Source organism: Rhagoletis pomonella, unplaced genomic scaffold, assembly GCF_013731165.1.
Source record: "Rhagoletis pomonella isolate Grant_MI unplaced genomic scaffold, Rhpom_1.0 Rhpom_scaffold_00005, whole genome shotgun sequence".
Classification (NCBI taxonomy): domain Eukaryota; kingdom Metazoa; phylum Arthropoda; class Insecta; order Diptera; family Tephritidae; genus Rhagoletis; species Rhagoletis pomonella.
Window position 1 is genome coordinate 203,154 of NW_023458559.1, and position 14,876 is coordinate 218,029.

Below are 14,876 nucleotides of genomic sequence, written 5' to 3' on the forward strand. Positions count from 1 at the left end.
AGAACTTCCTCTCTTACCCTAGTTACAAAAGTGGGCTTATAACCTACATTGCAAATACTAAGGTCCTTACTTAATATAAAGTCTAGTAGAAGCTCACCCCTTTTATTGGTGTCAATGCTGCCCCACTGTACATTATGTGCGTTGGCATCACATCCAATAACCAATGGAAGGCGCAGTTTCTCGCTGTACTCTACTAGTCCTCTGACTTCCTCCGGTGGTATGGCGGCATCCCCTGCGAAGTAAGCCGAAGCAAAAACTACTTCTCTTGCCTGTCCGTGGAGATTCACCGTTAGTTGGATTGCCACCAGATCTCTCGTTAAAAACTCTGAAATGCAGAAGTAATTAGTCTCCTTCTTTAACATAACACAGGCTCTTGGGTTATCACATGATAAATCCCAGATTACCTTGATAGACTTCTCCGTCAGGCCCTTCACCTGACCTTTATACACCCACGGCTCTTGGACTAAGACTATGCCCAGATCCTCCGAAGTGAACTTCCTTGTGATGACTGCAGATGCAGCTACCGCGTGATGGAGGTTAATCTGGGCAATCCTAAGGCGTGGTGTTGTCCTCATTTTTTACTCTGGACCATCGGCTCGTCTATCTCTGAGAGCGTTAGGTCCTCCGGTTCTCTGCCAGGGCTTTGAAGGTTCAAGCCTTCTGCCAGCTCCTCCAGCTCCCTGGTCGACGGCATATTTTGTTGAGCTGCCCGTCCTGTTGTCTCCGTCGTCGCGGTGGCAACCGCGGAGGTCAAAGGCCCTTCCACGCGGTGCTCGTCGACAATTTTGTCTCTATCAATTGCTATCGATGAGGCAGCTGCGGAGGTCGAAGGCCCTTCTACGCACTGCTCATCGACGGCCATTGCCATGCCTGTTAATGCCTCACCTGTTGGCGTCGTGTGGGCAGCGTCCCCAGGAATTCTCTGCTTCCATGGCTTGACGAGGACGTTCCCGTACCTGTAATTGAGCCTAAAACTCTGCCGTCTCATGCTACAGAAGGAGTCTTCATCGACAGCCACATTCAGCCGTAGGTAGCCGTCCTCAACTTTTTCCTCCATGACTCTCCAGAGTGATGTGTTGAGGCTCTCGTTCTGAGCTCTCAGGAAACCCAGTGCATAGTCCTGGCCCCTGTCTATGCTCCATGGGAGGAAGATGGTGACATTATGGGTTGGTGGTATGTCATCTCCGCTCCTGGTGTAAAGCGCCGGCCCTTCCCACCCATTGAGCGACGGTACTGTCTGTCTCAGCCATTCGGCAGTTGCCTCGTCTCTGCAGTCCACCAATAGCAGGCCCGGTCTGAAGTAGACGCCCGTAAAAATAAGTGGGCGGGTCCACCCCCTCAGAACCTCATCCATAATGATGTCTTGCAGTGATGTGAGTTGCTCTGGAGTGACAGACATGGCGGGGTACTCTTGGGGTAGCACCGCTATTCTTGTTGCTCTCATTGCATCTGCGTAGCTCGATTGCTGGTTCTGGTTAGCGACTCCGTGCTCGTCTTGTCTATGGCCCCTCTTCCGATCGCTGTTTCTCAGAGGCGACCCCGGCGGGTGACCTCTACAACGCTTTGCAGGTTGCCTTTTTGTTACTGTTGGCACACGTTGGTTGCCGGTGGTTTTGGCAGCTGGGGCTTCTTGCTGTACCGGTCTCACGGCTCGGCTCCGCGCAGAGTCAGGACTCATGCCTCTTGCCAGGTATCGAAGGTAGCGTGCTACTCCAGCGCCGCTGAGACCCCTTCTACGTGGGTCGTCTCGTGCCCCTGGTTTCCCTAGATCGGGGGCTGCTGGTCCGCGCCGACGTCTGGGTGCTCTTTTCTCCCCTTGCTGGTCTGCGCTGCTCGCTTGTATACCGGTGTGAGCGTTGGGCGAGGTCATGCGGCCCTCAGTCCGTCCTCCATCATCTGTGCGTTGTTTAGTGCGAGAGGGCGAGGTCTTACGGCCCTCGCGCCCGTCTCTTTCGTCCGTAACAACACGTCTCGCGAACCACATGAAGCTCGTTCAATTCGATTGTAACAAACTTCAGAGCAAGATCGAGGAGATAACCGTCTTCCTGGGATGGCTTGTTATTTGATAGGTGCGATCCAAGAAAAGAAGTTGCACAGCAGTTCGACATTGTTGAATTGCGCCGGATACAACGTGCACCGTCGAGATCGCGAGCGAAATAATGGTGGTGGTGTAGCTTTCATCACGCACCACACCGTGCAGTATCGTCTTATCGAAGCTGACATCGACCGCAGGGATACCACCCTAGAATGTCAGGGCATTGCTGTCGAAATATTTAACGTCACCTGCTGCCCGGCAGGATATCAGCCTGATATAGGTGCGCCCCTCAGAGGTGAAAACCGTATGGTAGTAGCTGACTTTAATGCGCACCACGATCTTTGGCTTTCAAGCCTGTCAAACGATCGCAGGGGAACAGACTTGGCTTAGCAGATTGACGATTCGACATTCTGCACAATGAGTGACGACGCACCCACCAGGAGTATGGCCAACTGCTGCAGCTCGCCAGGCAACAATAGTCAGCGCTGGTCTGATAAACAGCGTATCATGGCGACATATGCTGACTTTGGCATCAGTCCATCTGCCCATAGTCATCTCGATCGATAAACCAACCGACTGTTAACTTCGCCTCTGGTGTGAGTAAGCTTTGGTCAACCGTGAAGTCACTGTCCAATCCGACGAAGCACGACGACAGGGTCGAAATTTCTTTTAGCGAGCTATTTTAGCCTGCAATTCATACTGCATCCTCCGGCGGACAAAGCCAAGCGTCGAGTGACCAGAAGGCTGCACAAACTGCCAACAACCTGTGCCCCTCTTGCTTTCACTAGCGGTGAAGTTCGGGTAGCCATCGGGAAGGCGAAAGCCAAAGCCTCCAAAGGCATGGGGCTGGACGGAATATGCATGTTGATGCTGAAAAATTTGGGTCCTGGCGGGAGTAGCGTACCTAACGGAGGACCTCAATCTGTCAATGGCCACTATAATCATCCCAGACGCCTGGAAGATGGGGAGAGTGGTCCCATTGCAAAAACCGGGGAAACCAGCCAACAAAGGAGAGTGTTATCGTCCGATAACACTCCTTTCCCCGGTAACGAAGACAATAGAGGAACTTCCTGCTCCCCTATTTCACGAACCGCCTGACCCCAGCGAAGCATCAGGCACAGTACAACAACAGCACTTAAAGCCATAAACACGCAGATTACATGCGGCTTAAACCGCAACTGTCCCTGTGAGAGAAGTACTCGAGTAGCGTTGGATCTGATCTGGCGTTTGACATTGTCAGCCACTCCTCGCTGCTAGAAGACATAGAGGCCTCCGCTCTCTCACAGAGGCTCAAACGGTGGTCGGCGAATTATTAAGTGGTCGCCACTCGTCAGTAATGTTTAGAGACAAATCGAGCAAACCTAGAAAAATAAAACAGGGGGTTCCACAGGGCGGTTTCCTTTCCCCATTACTGTTTAACTACTATATTTCAAAGCTCCCTCAACCATCAGAGGGAGTCCCGATTGTCTCCTATGCTGACCATTGATCGATATTTGCATCTGGGAATGGAATTGATGACTTGTGCTCGAAAGCAAACGAGATTTCTCACTTCTTCACTGCTAGGAGCCTAACCCCCTCCCCTACAAAATCCTCTGAGGCCTTGTTCGCCACCTTTACGAAGGTCAGACTACCGCTGGGAATACACGTCAATTATACACCAATTCCGACGGTGAATAACCCAAAAATACTCGGAGTAACCTTCAACGGTCTGCTCTCCTTCTCTGCGCACGCAACCGCTATTGTCAACAAAGTACAGAGCCGCAACAAAGTCCTCAAGTCGCTAGCCGGCAGTACTTGGGGCTAAGACAAAGAAACGTTGCTGGCAACATACAAGGCAATAGGCCGGTCGGTTTACAATTACGCAGCACCAGTGTGGTCGCCGGGGACCAGTAGGACGCAGTGGATGAAGCTGCAGACGACTCAAAACACTGCTCTTCGGACAGCGACTGGATGTCTTGTGTTGTCGCCCGAACGACACTTGCTTGCAGAAGAGCCCTCGCCCAGGCACGTCAGGAGGCATCTCTACGAACTGACGGACGAAGTCCAGAGGTTCATTAAGCAGCCTCTGGACCCGTCAGCATATCGACAGGCCCTGAACGGCATTCTTAGGAAGTCAGTCTCGATTTATGTAGACTCCAGACCTGTGAATGCCGTTCTAGGCAACAAGCACCGGACATCGACGAGACGGAGCTTCATCTGCCTCGGGAGGCCAGAACTAAAATAGCCCAACTTCGATCTGGCTACTGCAGCAGGTTAGACTCATACCTGAGCAGATTAGACACAAATGTGCCAAATGAGTGTCCGGTATGTGGAGATACACCCCACGACTCAAAACATCTCTTCGTATGCTCGGAAAACCCAACAACACTAACGCCTTTGTCCCTGTGTACCGACCCCAATGAGGCTGCACGCTTCCTGGGGCTTCCGTTAGTGGAGTTTCACGACAGCGACTGAGATATTAAACGATCTGGGCGGGGTTGTTGTAGCCACTACAACAACAATAACGCTGTCGGCATGTTTTAGAAACAGATGACAAAGCGACAGAAGTGGCATCATTCACGTCAGCAGGAGTAGATGAAGACGCATTCTTTGCAAACGCAGAACTCATATCAGCTGATAATGCAGTCCGCATTTGTTGAGAAGCCTACGGCAAAGCATCGGAAGTAACATTATTGTTCACCTCAGGAGGAGTAAGTGAGGTTGCATTGTTAACAATCGCGGTACTCCCAAAAGCCGAAGATTCAGAAAATGACAGAACAGGCGTTTTAGCGTCACACGCAGTATTGACAGCATTTTGAGAGTGTGAGACATTTTCAATAGCCGAAGTTGGTGACTTCGCTCTCCGTAGGTCAGGAAAACCGTTTGACTTATTCTTGTTGTTGTTCAATTTAGCAGTTTATGTACCTTGGCCAACATCTTTTAGGGCACTGAATTCTGAACACAAAGGGTTTAAACATGATGAGACATATTTCTTGTGTTCACTGTTTTTTAAATTTAGTAAAGCAATTTCTTTATGAATTTCATCAAATCGGCCCATTATTGTGGTTACGATAGAGTCTAAGCCATTTTTATGCGCGGTCATAAAAGAATCAAAGACGTAATTAATTTTGCAGGCATTAGCAAACACTCTGGGCAAAGATAGCAGATATGCTATTATTCTGGTTAAATAGCCTGACATCGTATTCAGGCTACACCGTACAGCAAATACGGTGAAATTGTTTTTGACAAAAACCACCGCACGGCACAATTAAGGTATCATTTCACGCAAATGATTTGCTACACTTTCCGTAAGAGTCATGGACAAAATACTAACAAACTAAATAGCAAGAGCAGAAGCAAAACACATCCGCACTATATGTAAACATACTTTAATTTGGAATATGTTTTAAAATATTTTTTTTTTATTAATCTACCACAGAGCAATATTAATGACAATTCAAAGATATCTGGGATGATAAATAACTCCGTTTCTATCACACCTGCTACATCAAACATGCAACAAAATCAACAGCAGCAACACCACGATTTAAAGGTAAATTATGTGGACTCCTCAATATATTTGAACAACTTTTTCAAGTTGCGAAAACTACTAACGAAATTTTGAATTATAATTTAAGTGTGATCGTAGCACGTCTCGTGATGAAGTATTGACACCGGCACAGAGGCAAGCAGCCGCAAAACTGGCGTTACGAAAGCAGCTTGAGAAAACGCTTCTGCAAGTAAGTTCTATGTCTTTTAGTACTGTACAGTGTAATTTAGTGTAGTCTCATATTCTTTTAAAAAAGTGATACCTTATTTAAGGCATTTCTCATAATAGTTGCGCTCGTTTGGATTAGTCAGCAAGAATTGGCAAGCAATACAATTCAGATCATAAGGTATCTTACACTCCCAAAGAGAGAAACTTACAAAGTTTAGCACGAACAATAATTTGCAAGCTTCACTGCCAGCTGGCGTCCACGGTTGCTTTTCGAACATAATAAATATTTAAAATTATTTCAAGTGGAAAACAAAAAAGGACCTATTTCTACGTATATTTCTTCTTTTTTGGCTTTCTTCAACATACGCTTCAATTTCTTTGTGGAAGTCACTGACAAAAATGCAACCGTGTGCTTGCAAATTGTTGCTGGCGAAAATTTCCCCAGCATCAATTCACAAATTCGTCCGTAAATGAAATGTCAAATTTGTATTGCAAGTTTTTTGTCCAAAACGAACACGACTTGGTAACAACTTGTACACGCTTTTACAAGTTTCTTGCATAGCGAACCGAACTGATATTGCTTCTTAAATGAGTCTTTAGTGATGTCTATACCTCCGTCTACTGATGTGAATGTCTCTACTTCCCGAACAGAAATACATTTCTGTTGATTACACGGGTTTGCAAATAACTAGGGATGGACCGGGTATCCGGTAGATATCCGGAATCCGGCCGTTTTTCTGTTATCCGTATATTTGTTATCCATGTTTCTGTTATCAGTGTAAACAAAATTTCGAAGTTCTTTGCGATATGCTTCCACCAAATTAAACGTTCATTTTGTCTGGGTAAAGGGGTAGCTGTAGTGCACGGTCTTTACCACTTTATTGGTAGATCTACCAACTTTTTAGCTGTATTTTATTTTCTACCATTTTTACCAACAAAATCTAAAAATCTACCAATATTTTTCGGAAAGAAAGCAAAGAGATTTTAATGAACGCAGTGTATACATATTTTGTCTTCGAACACACATGTACATATACGTTTTTTGTTAAATGTTTTATTCGCGTGAAATATATTTTTTGTTGTTTTATAAAAAAATACAATTTATTCCAAGCCGAATTCACATAAGGTGACAGCAGAAGTTCAAAAACAAAAATACCACTAACAAATTGTATGCATAATGGCACTAAGAATTACAACAAATACACCTTTTTGACATTAAGAATCACCGAGGCAAAAATCCAGCTGCTCTGGTAACCCCATCTTGCCTGAATTCGCCTTCATTTATCCTATATGAGTAAAAACTATCTAATATGTATCGTTTCGTAAAAAAAATCTACCGACTTCTCCTAATTTTTGTATGCAAAATCTACCACTATTATTTTTTTCGAAATCCGTGCACTGGGTAGCTGCAAATATTTCTACATTTCTAAATCGCTGCGGTTTTCTTGTACGGTCGCTGCCTTGTCTACCCACATCACTACAAAACTGGAATCGGCATCACAACCATTGGCGATTTCGTCAAAGCATTGCCAAATATCCTAATGATCTCCCTCTTCAATTTAAGCTTTATCCAGTTTTTAGCTTTATTGATGTCAGAAAAAACGTGTTTTGAAACTTGGGTCACAAAATATTGCAACAACGGGACGATACGTGAAGCGGACGATATGTAAGCATGCATAGTATTACAATTTTTTCTTATTTTTTAATGAAAATTAGGTATGTGCGATTTATCGGTTAATCAATTTTTTAATTAATCATAATCCTGATCAATCAAATAATTAGATTAATCAGATTCTGATTAATCAGATCCTGAGTAATTACCCTCCAGTACTGCTGGAGTCAATCGCTACTTTTGAACCGCTACTGCACCAACTCCTAGGTAAGTAGCTACTCTATTAACCCGTGGTACACATGCGTGGTACACGTGCACATGGTAGTGCAGAGTCGAACCAGTCGTAAGCAGAATAGCGAAAAACTACGACAGAGGGCGCCCATAATCACGGTAGTGCAGAGAGAGCCGATGGTGACTACCGCCTAGGACATCGCCTTGTAAAAGTAATGGATGAAATACAAGAATGATAGAATAAAGAGATTGCGCTTTGCGCAGGTCCGTTACTCTTGTTTACAAATCAGCTGTTCGAGTGTTGACGTCATAATATAAAATTTTTGGTGGGAAGCGTATTGGTTTGCGAGGGAAACGTATTGGTTTGCGAGGGAAACGTATTGGTTTGCGAGGAAAACGTATTGATTTGTGATATTTTTGTTAAAGTTATAAAATAAAAACGTTGTAAAATGAAGTGCGCAGTTGCGAAATGTGGAAAAACGGCGGCAGAGTGCAGTTTGTTTACTTTTCCTTCAGATCCAGAACTTAGGAAAAAGTGGATCCAGTTCTGCCGGCAAAGCAAGGATTTCCAATTTAAAACTTTCTATATTTGCATGCATCACTTTGCAAGTGAAGATTTTGAAAATAGTCTGCAGTTCGAAATGGGTAGGATATTTATTTATTTCGTTTATTGTGTTTATATTAATGAAAGTGTTTAAAACATTTCCAAGGTTATGCAAAAAGAAGATTGTTGAAACGAGGCTCCGTGCCATCAATTTACAAGCCCGGTGATGAAAACCCGGAGCGTTCGCAAAGAGTTCATCGTCGTCAAAATACGTCGTTAATATTGGGTTTCATTGGAACGATATCCTTATTTGATGCTGCGGGCAGGCGTCACAGTCTCAGGTAAAAATTCTTGCTTATGCCTTGGCAGTTTAATTTATGTTGGCATTGTATTTCCTGAAATAAGTACGCATTGGAAGTTAGTAAAAAGTAATGTATTGTCGCAGATGCTACTTACCATGCTATGAGCACGCCCTTGCTCAACGAATTGGCCCTTTTACGCTGTTTCCTGGTTAGCGCTCTTCGATTCTCTGTAGTCTTTCTGGCATCGTATAGCTTCTATATTTGTTTCCAAGCCTTGGAGTTTTGCACTATTAACGAATGTTTTATTATTAAATAAAACGCGTTTTGTTTTTAGCTGCGACTTAGCATGTCGCATAACAAAATCTGTGTTATTCTTTATTGGAATCATCTTATTTATACTCTAACATCTTATGTACTACTTATTTACTACAATACATATTTACTTAAAATTCTTACTGACTGAATCTCTCGCTTGCACATATGAGCATGCATTCATATGTGCCTAGCTCAAAGCATAGCTCAGTGAAGTCACCAACACACACAACACCATTTCTAATGTGGAGCTACAAGCAATGTATCCACAGACATATCTACATGTATCAAGCATGAAGGTGCTAGCAGCGCAGTCGTACATATTTACATACATAGAGCTAGCGCATGCACCAGATATAGCTTGTGCCGCTTGTGTGTTTAGCGTGTGAAAATAACAAAGTAAGGAATTTGTTTATGCTGCAAAAATACATAACACAGGCGTGTGGCTTTGTTGTTGTTAGTGACTTATTCTGATATACTACACCTCCTTTCCTAAAAAAAATCGTGAATACATATGAACGATTTTAGAACTGTAATGCAGTTGAGTGGATTTATTTTCTTTTGTATATTTCATTTGATACTTTTGATGTTTTTGTCATTTGTTGTTTGTTTACAAAATTTTTCTTGTGATACAATGTTTTCGGTTTTGTTTGTTTTATTTCAAGTGGATTATAATTCATATGTTTGTTTACTTGTTAATTTCAGACTTGTTTTTAGATTTTTTTTTTTTTTGAATATTTTGTATAGATAAGTGTCGGGTTTTTGTTTATGATACTAATAACTAACATAATTTGTGTACAAAAATATTTCTTTATTTATGGTCATAAAACTTTAAGTGTGAAATTTATTAATAAGTAAAATTTATGGGTAATTAAAATTTAAGTGAATGTACTCAAATAGCTTAAGCCTATTTTTATGTAAGTGTCGGGTTTTTGTTTATGATACTAATAACTAACATATTTTGTGTACAAAAATATTTCTTTATTTATGGTCATAAAACTTTAAGTGTGAAATTTATTAATAAGTAAAATTTATGGGTAATTAAAATTTAAGTGAATTTACTCAAATAGCTTAAGCCTATTTTTATGTACTATGATCTTCTTACTCTTATCGATTAATTTTATATTTTCTACATTATATGGAGTTAAAGAATAATTATTTTTCATATCAATATTTACTACTCTATAGGGCCCTTTGTATCTATTATCTAACTTATGACCTGCTTCATTTTTAACTAATACTAAATCTCCTAATTTTATTTCCTTATATTGAAGATTTTTATCATAATAAACCTTTTGTCTCTCCTTAGCTTCTTTTACCAATATGTGAGCTCTTTGTTGAGCTACTTGTAATCTATATTTTATTTCTTTCTCATAGGCCTCATAGTTATAAACTGGGCGAATTATCTTTTCTTTTAAAAATTCGTAAGTCAGAGGTATTTTTCCAAAAACTAACTCGTATGGGCAATAACCATGAACCGTAGATGGTGTTGTATTGTAACAGTATGCAAAATACTTGATATACTCATCCCAATCATCTTTGTTAATGGATATGTAAGAACGAATGTATTCATTAAAAGTTCTGTGGCTACGTTCAACGGTGCCCAAAGTTTGATGGTGATATGGGGTAGAAGTCTTGTGTTCAATTTTTAAAAGATTACACATTTCCTCAAATACGTTGTTTTTGTATTCAGTCCCCATATCAGTTATGATGGTCTTCATACAACCATATACCAAAATAAAGTTTTCAAAAATGGCTTTTGCCACCGTTTTCGCGTGTTTGCTCGCAATTGGAATTGCTATCAGATACTTTGTCAGATCACACACTATGGTAACCGCATACTCATTTCCACATACCGATACGGGCAACGGTCCAATTGTATCAATTTGCACCGTATCGAAGGCTTTTGTGGGAGTTTCCGTTATCACCATTAGTTCTTTTAAATTTTTATTTACTTTATTTTTGCTGCATTCCATGCATTTTTTAATGTGATTTTTTTATATCATTTTTCATGTTTTTCCAATAATATTTTTGTTTTATTTTATTAGTTGTTCGATTGATTCCTGGGTGGCCACCAGTAACAGGATCATCATGATACTTTTTCAATAAATTTTTAATTGTATCTTTATCAGTCACATGCATAACCTCCGGAGTTAATGCAATTGTTAAGTTTTTGAGAACTTTGGTACCAATTTCTTTAAATGTGCTTACTCGAGTATAATTATTCTTGAACAATTTGTCTCCTAAGGACAACTGTATTTTATTTATTTTCAAACTGTCGGCTTCTTTAATTAGCCTGGCAAAGAATTGGCCTAAATCAATATTCGCCTCAACAATTGAATTATTAATACTTGAATTGCCGGCTTCTTTTGAAAGCCTGGCAAAGGATTGACCTGAATCAATCTTCGCCTCAACAATTAAATCATTAATATCTATTTTGCTACAAATTTTCTTTCCCTTTTTGAACTGCAGTTTCGGGGGGTCGAAAACGAGCTGGGCTAGCTTTTTAACTTCACATTTATTTAGCGCTTCATATATTATTGGGTTCTCAATGTGACTTTTTTCTTTATTAATATTTTTATTATTTGATTTTTGCTTAGTTTCCGATCTCGTCGCAACTTTTAGTATTTGACATGCTTTAATTGACATTTCTCTTAAACCATTTATATTGATGCGTGAAAGCGCATCCGCCCCGTAGTTTTCTTTTCCAGCTATATACTCCACCTCAAAGTCATATTCCTCCAATTCCAATCGAACTCTAGTTAATTTTGATGAATGATGGTTTTTCATCGAAAATAAGTATGTTAAGGGGCGGTGGTCTGTTTTAATCAAAAATTTTCTGCCATAAACGTATGGTCTAAAATAAGTTATAGCCCAGTGGATTGCTGCTAACTCTTTTTCAATTGTAGCTTTATTGCTTTCACCTTTTGTGAATGCTCTTGACGCATAGGCAATTGGTAATTGTTTGCCTTCATATTCTTGACTAAGAACTGCGCCGCAGGCAAATCCACTAGCATCTGTTGTTATACAAAATTCTTTATCGAAATCTGGATATTGCAAAATATTTGGGTTAATTAATGCCTCCTTCAAGTAGACAAAAGCTTTTTGACATTCTTCTGTCCAATCGAAGGAAACATTCTTTTTACATAACCTTGTTAAAATTCTAGAATGTTCTGCAAAATTTGGAACAAATTTTCGGTAATAGTTACAAAATGCTACAAATCTTTTAACTTCATCTGCTGTTTTTGGGGTTGGATAATTTAGTACAATTTCAAATTTACTAGGATCAGGCAAAATTCCTTTATTTGTGCAGTTATGTCCAAGGTAAGTAACTTCTTGGTTAAAAAATAAACATTTATCCGGATGTAACTTTAAATTGTATTTTCTGCAAGTTGAAAATACATCTCTCAAATTTTTTAACATGTGTTTTTTCGGAGCACCCTAATACTACCAAATCATCCATATAGAGAAATGCTTGGGATGGTTTAAGACCTGCAAAAGCAAGAGTCATCATTCTTTGAAACGAGTTTGGGGCTACTTTTAAGCCGTATGGCAATCTTTTGAAACGATATGTGCCATTGTCTGCCGTAAACGATGTTATGTCCCTAGAGTCTTTATGTAACTCAATTTGATGAAAGCCGGACATCAAGTCCAAGCATGAAAAATATTTAGCTCTACCCAATTGATCTAGTATATCATCAATTCGTGGCAATGGGAATTTATCTGCGGTTAACTTTTTATTTACTTGTCGATAATCAACTACTAGTCTCCATCTTTTATCATTTTTTCCCGGTAGAGATTTTTTGGGTACCAGCAGAATTGGGCTATTATATTCTGACATAGACGGCTCTATTATGTCATCTTTAATTAATTTATCTACGTGTTTACAAATTTCGCTTTTATGAGCTTGTGGGATTCGGTAATTTTTTACATAAACTGGATTATCATCTTTCATACGTAGTTTTTGCTTGTAAAAATTATTAGTGGTAATGGGTTCTGATTCTAGTGAAAATATATCTATATATTCTGCACAAAGTGCATTAAGCTGTTGGGAAACGAATTTTGGAAAATTTTTATTTAATCTTTCTAATTTTTCTTTAGCATTATTTGCTGGTTCAGTTTTATTATTTATTATTGTGTAATCATCTAAGTTTTCTGTGTTAATTTTGAAATTTTGAATGGTTGCATTTTTGTCTGTTGTATTTATGACTCTAATAAAGGTTTGATTTGAATTTACTAAGGTATTTGCAATAAAAACACCTTCAGACAATTTTTTGATGAGGTATCAATAATTCAGAATTGCCATTTTCAATATGGACTTGTCGGATTACTTCCGATTTTGCTGGGATTGTTATGCAATTAACAGTTGGTCTATTTGTCATTTGTATTATTATGTTTTCCGGGTAATCATATGGACGCAGTATCAGGCTGTCTCCATTTTTGCTATAATCTAAAATGCAATTATATTTTTTAATAAAATCAAGTCCCAAGATTCCATCGCAAGGAATTGGGAAATCATTTTCGACTATATGAAATTTATGATTAATAAGTAAGTAATCATCCTTTAAATCTGCCTTGACTGTTCCAATAGTACTAGTTAAACCTTGACCAATGCCCTTTAAATCGGTTTTTTGTGAATAATTAATAGTGACATTACTGTCAATTTGACCCTTTTTTATAATTGATATATCCGCTCCTGTATCGATCAGGAGGGTTGAAATTGAATTATTTAGAGTTGTTTTGGAGGATATGTAGCTGTTAAGGTGTAAATTGAAAACATATAGTTTTTTATTTATTGAGATGGAGTTTGCTGGTTTTCCTGTTGGTTAACATTTCTTATAGTCCTGGTACGATTAGAGCCTCGTGCTCCAAAATTTCGTCCTGACCTTTGGTTATTTGATCGATTATTATTGTTATAACTATTATTGTTATTAAAGTTATTAAAGCGTGATGGGTATGTACGCCTTTGGTTACCTCTATAATTGCCAGATTGATAACCTCTGCGGAAATTACCGCGAAAATAATTTTGTTGGCGTATGTGCAATAATGAATTAGGGTTACCTGTAATTTCTGTGCAACTATTTGTGAATTTCGATACAGCCTCGTTCATTGAAGTGAACGTTCCAGCTTGCATAATTGTTTTCACCTTATCATTGGAGCAATTCTTACACATGGCTTTCACAGCTGTTTGTGTAGCATACTTAGTTGCGAGGTCTGTTGTTAAGCCATCAGATATGTATGCTCCCTCTAGTGATTTCGTTAATTTTTCAATTTCTGCTGTGTACTGATTAGCAGTCTTACTGCGCTGTTGGATGTTCAGGAGTTTTGCTGTTAAAACTTGTACTGACTCACCCTTTATTGCGTTTTTTAATTTTTGTTTAATTTCTTGTATTGTCGTCTCATTGCTTATGAAATTTCTGGCTGTGCCTTTTAGCTTTGTTTTTATCATAGACACTGCAATAGCCTCATGATTTTCTTTAATTTGTTCGAGGATATCAAGTGCATCTAGAAAACTTGGTAGGTTTTCGGGTTTGCCATCGAACTCGGGCAATTCAATTTTGTTTGCGTCATACTTGTTTCGGTTTGTGTATCTTGATTTGCAATTTCGACAAAATTTGTTTGTGTAGATATTTCTTCTTGCACAACAATCTCTTTTTGTTCTTCCTCGGTATCCGACGTACCTTCGAACAACCAAATGTGGAAATCGATCTCGATATGTTGTTTGTAAGAGGTTGGTATTTCAAATTCAACGTTATACCTGGATAACGAGGATACTAGTTTGTCTCTAACGCTTGAAAATACCTGGTAGGACTCCAATTGGTGAGCTTTTGTTAGGGTATTATTAACTCTACTTATGAGTTTACCTATATTGTTTAGCGATGACAGTAGAACATTTAAATGTTTCTTTACTGTTTCAGTTTTAATTTTTATGTTCTTACATATGCACTTATAAGATTTTTCCGCGTTTATTTTATTTTCAGTGAGTTCCTTCGAAATTTCTTCCCACTTCTCCATTGAGAGAATGAATCAATAATAAAAAAAAATTTTTATTTAAACCTTATCCAGACCGTCAGCGCGGCTCTGGTATCTCTTTTTAAGAATTTTATTGTGGGTTGTGTAAAATTTCAAGAATAAACTCACTG

The 14,876-nt window shown here is 39.7% G+C and overlaps 1 protein-coding gene across 3 annotated transcripts in view; it reads left to right on the plus strand.

Annotated features, from left to right (window-relative positions):
- The window catches only part of LOC118738635 (transcriptional repressor p66-alpha), a 396,748-nt gene that overhangs the window by 115,154 nt on the left and 266,718 nt on the right, over positions 1-14,876 (plus strand). For 2 of the 3 annotated variants that reach the window (XM_036469540.1, XM_036469543.1), the window contains exons 5-6: positions 5,454-5,567; positions 5,653-5,754. The exons of the other annotated variant lie outside the window; for it this stretch is intronic. In XM_036469540.1, the coding sequence (XP_036325433.1) occupies positions 5,454-5,567; positions 5,653-5,754 (216 nt within the window). The remainder of the gene's footprint in view (positions 1-5,453; positions 5,568-5,652; positions 5,755-14,876) is intronic. 3 annotated transcript variants of the gene reach the window in all.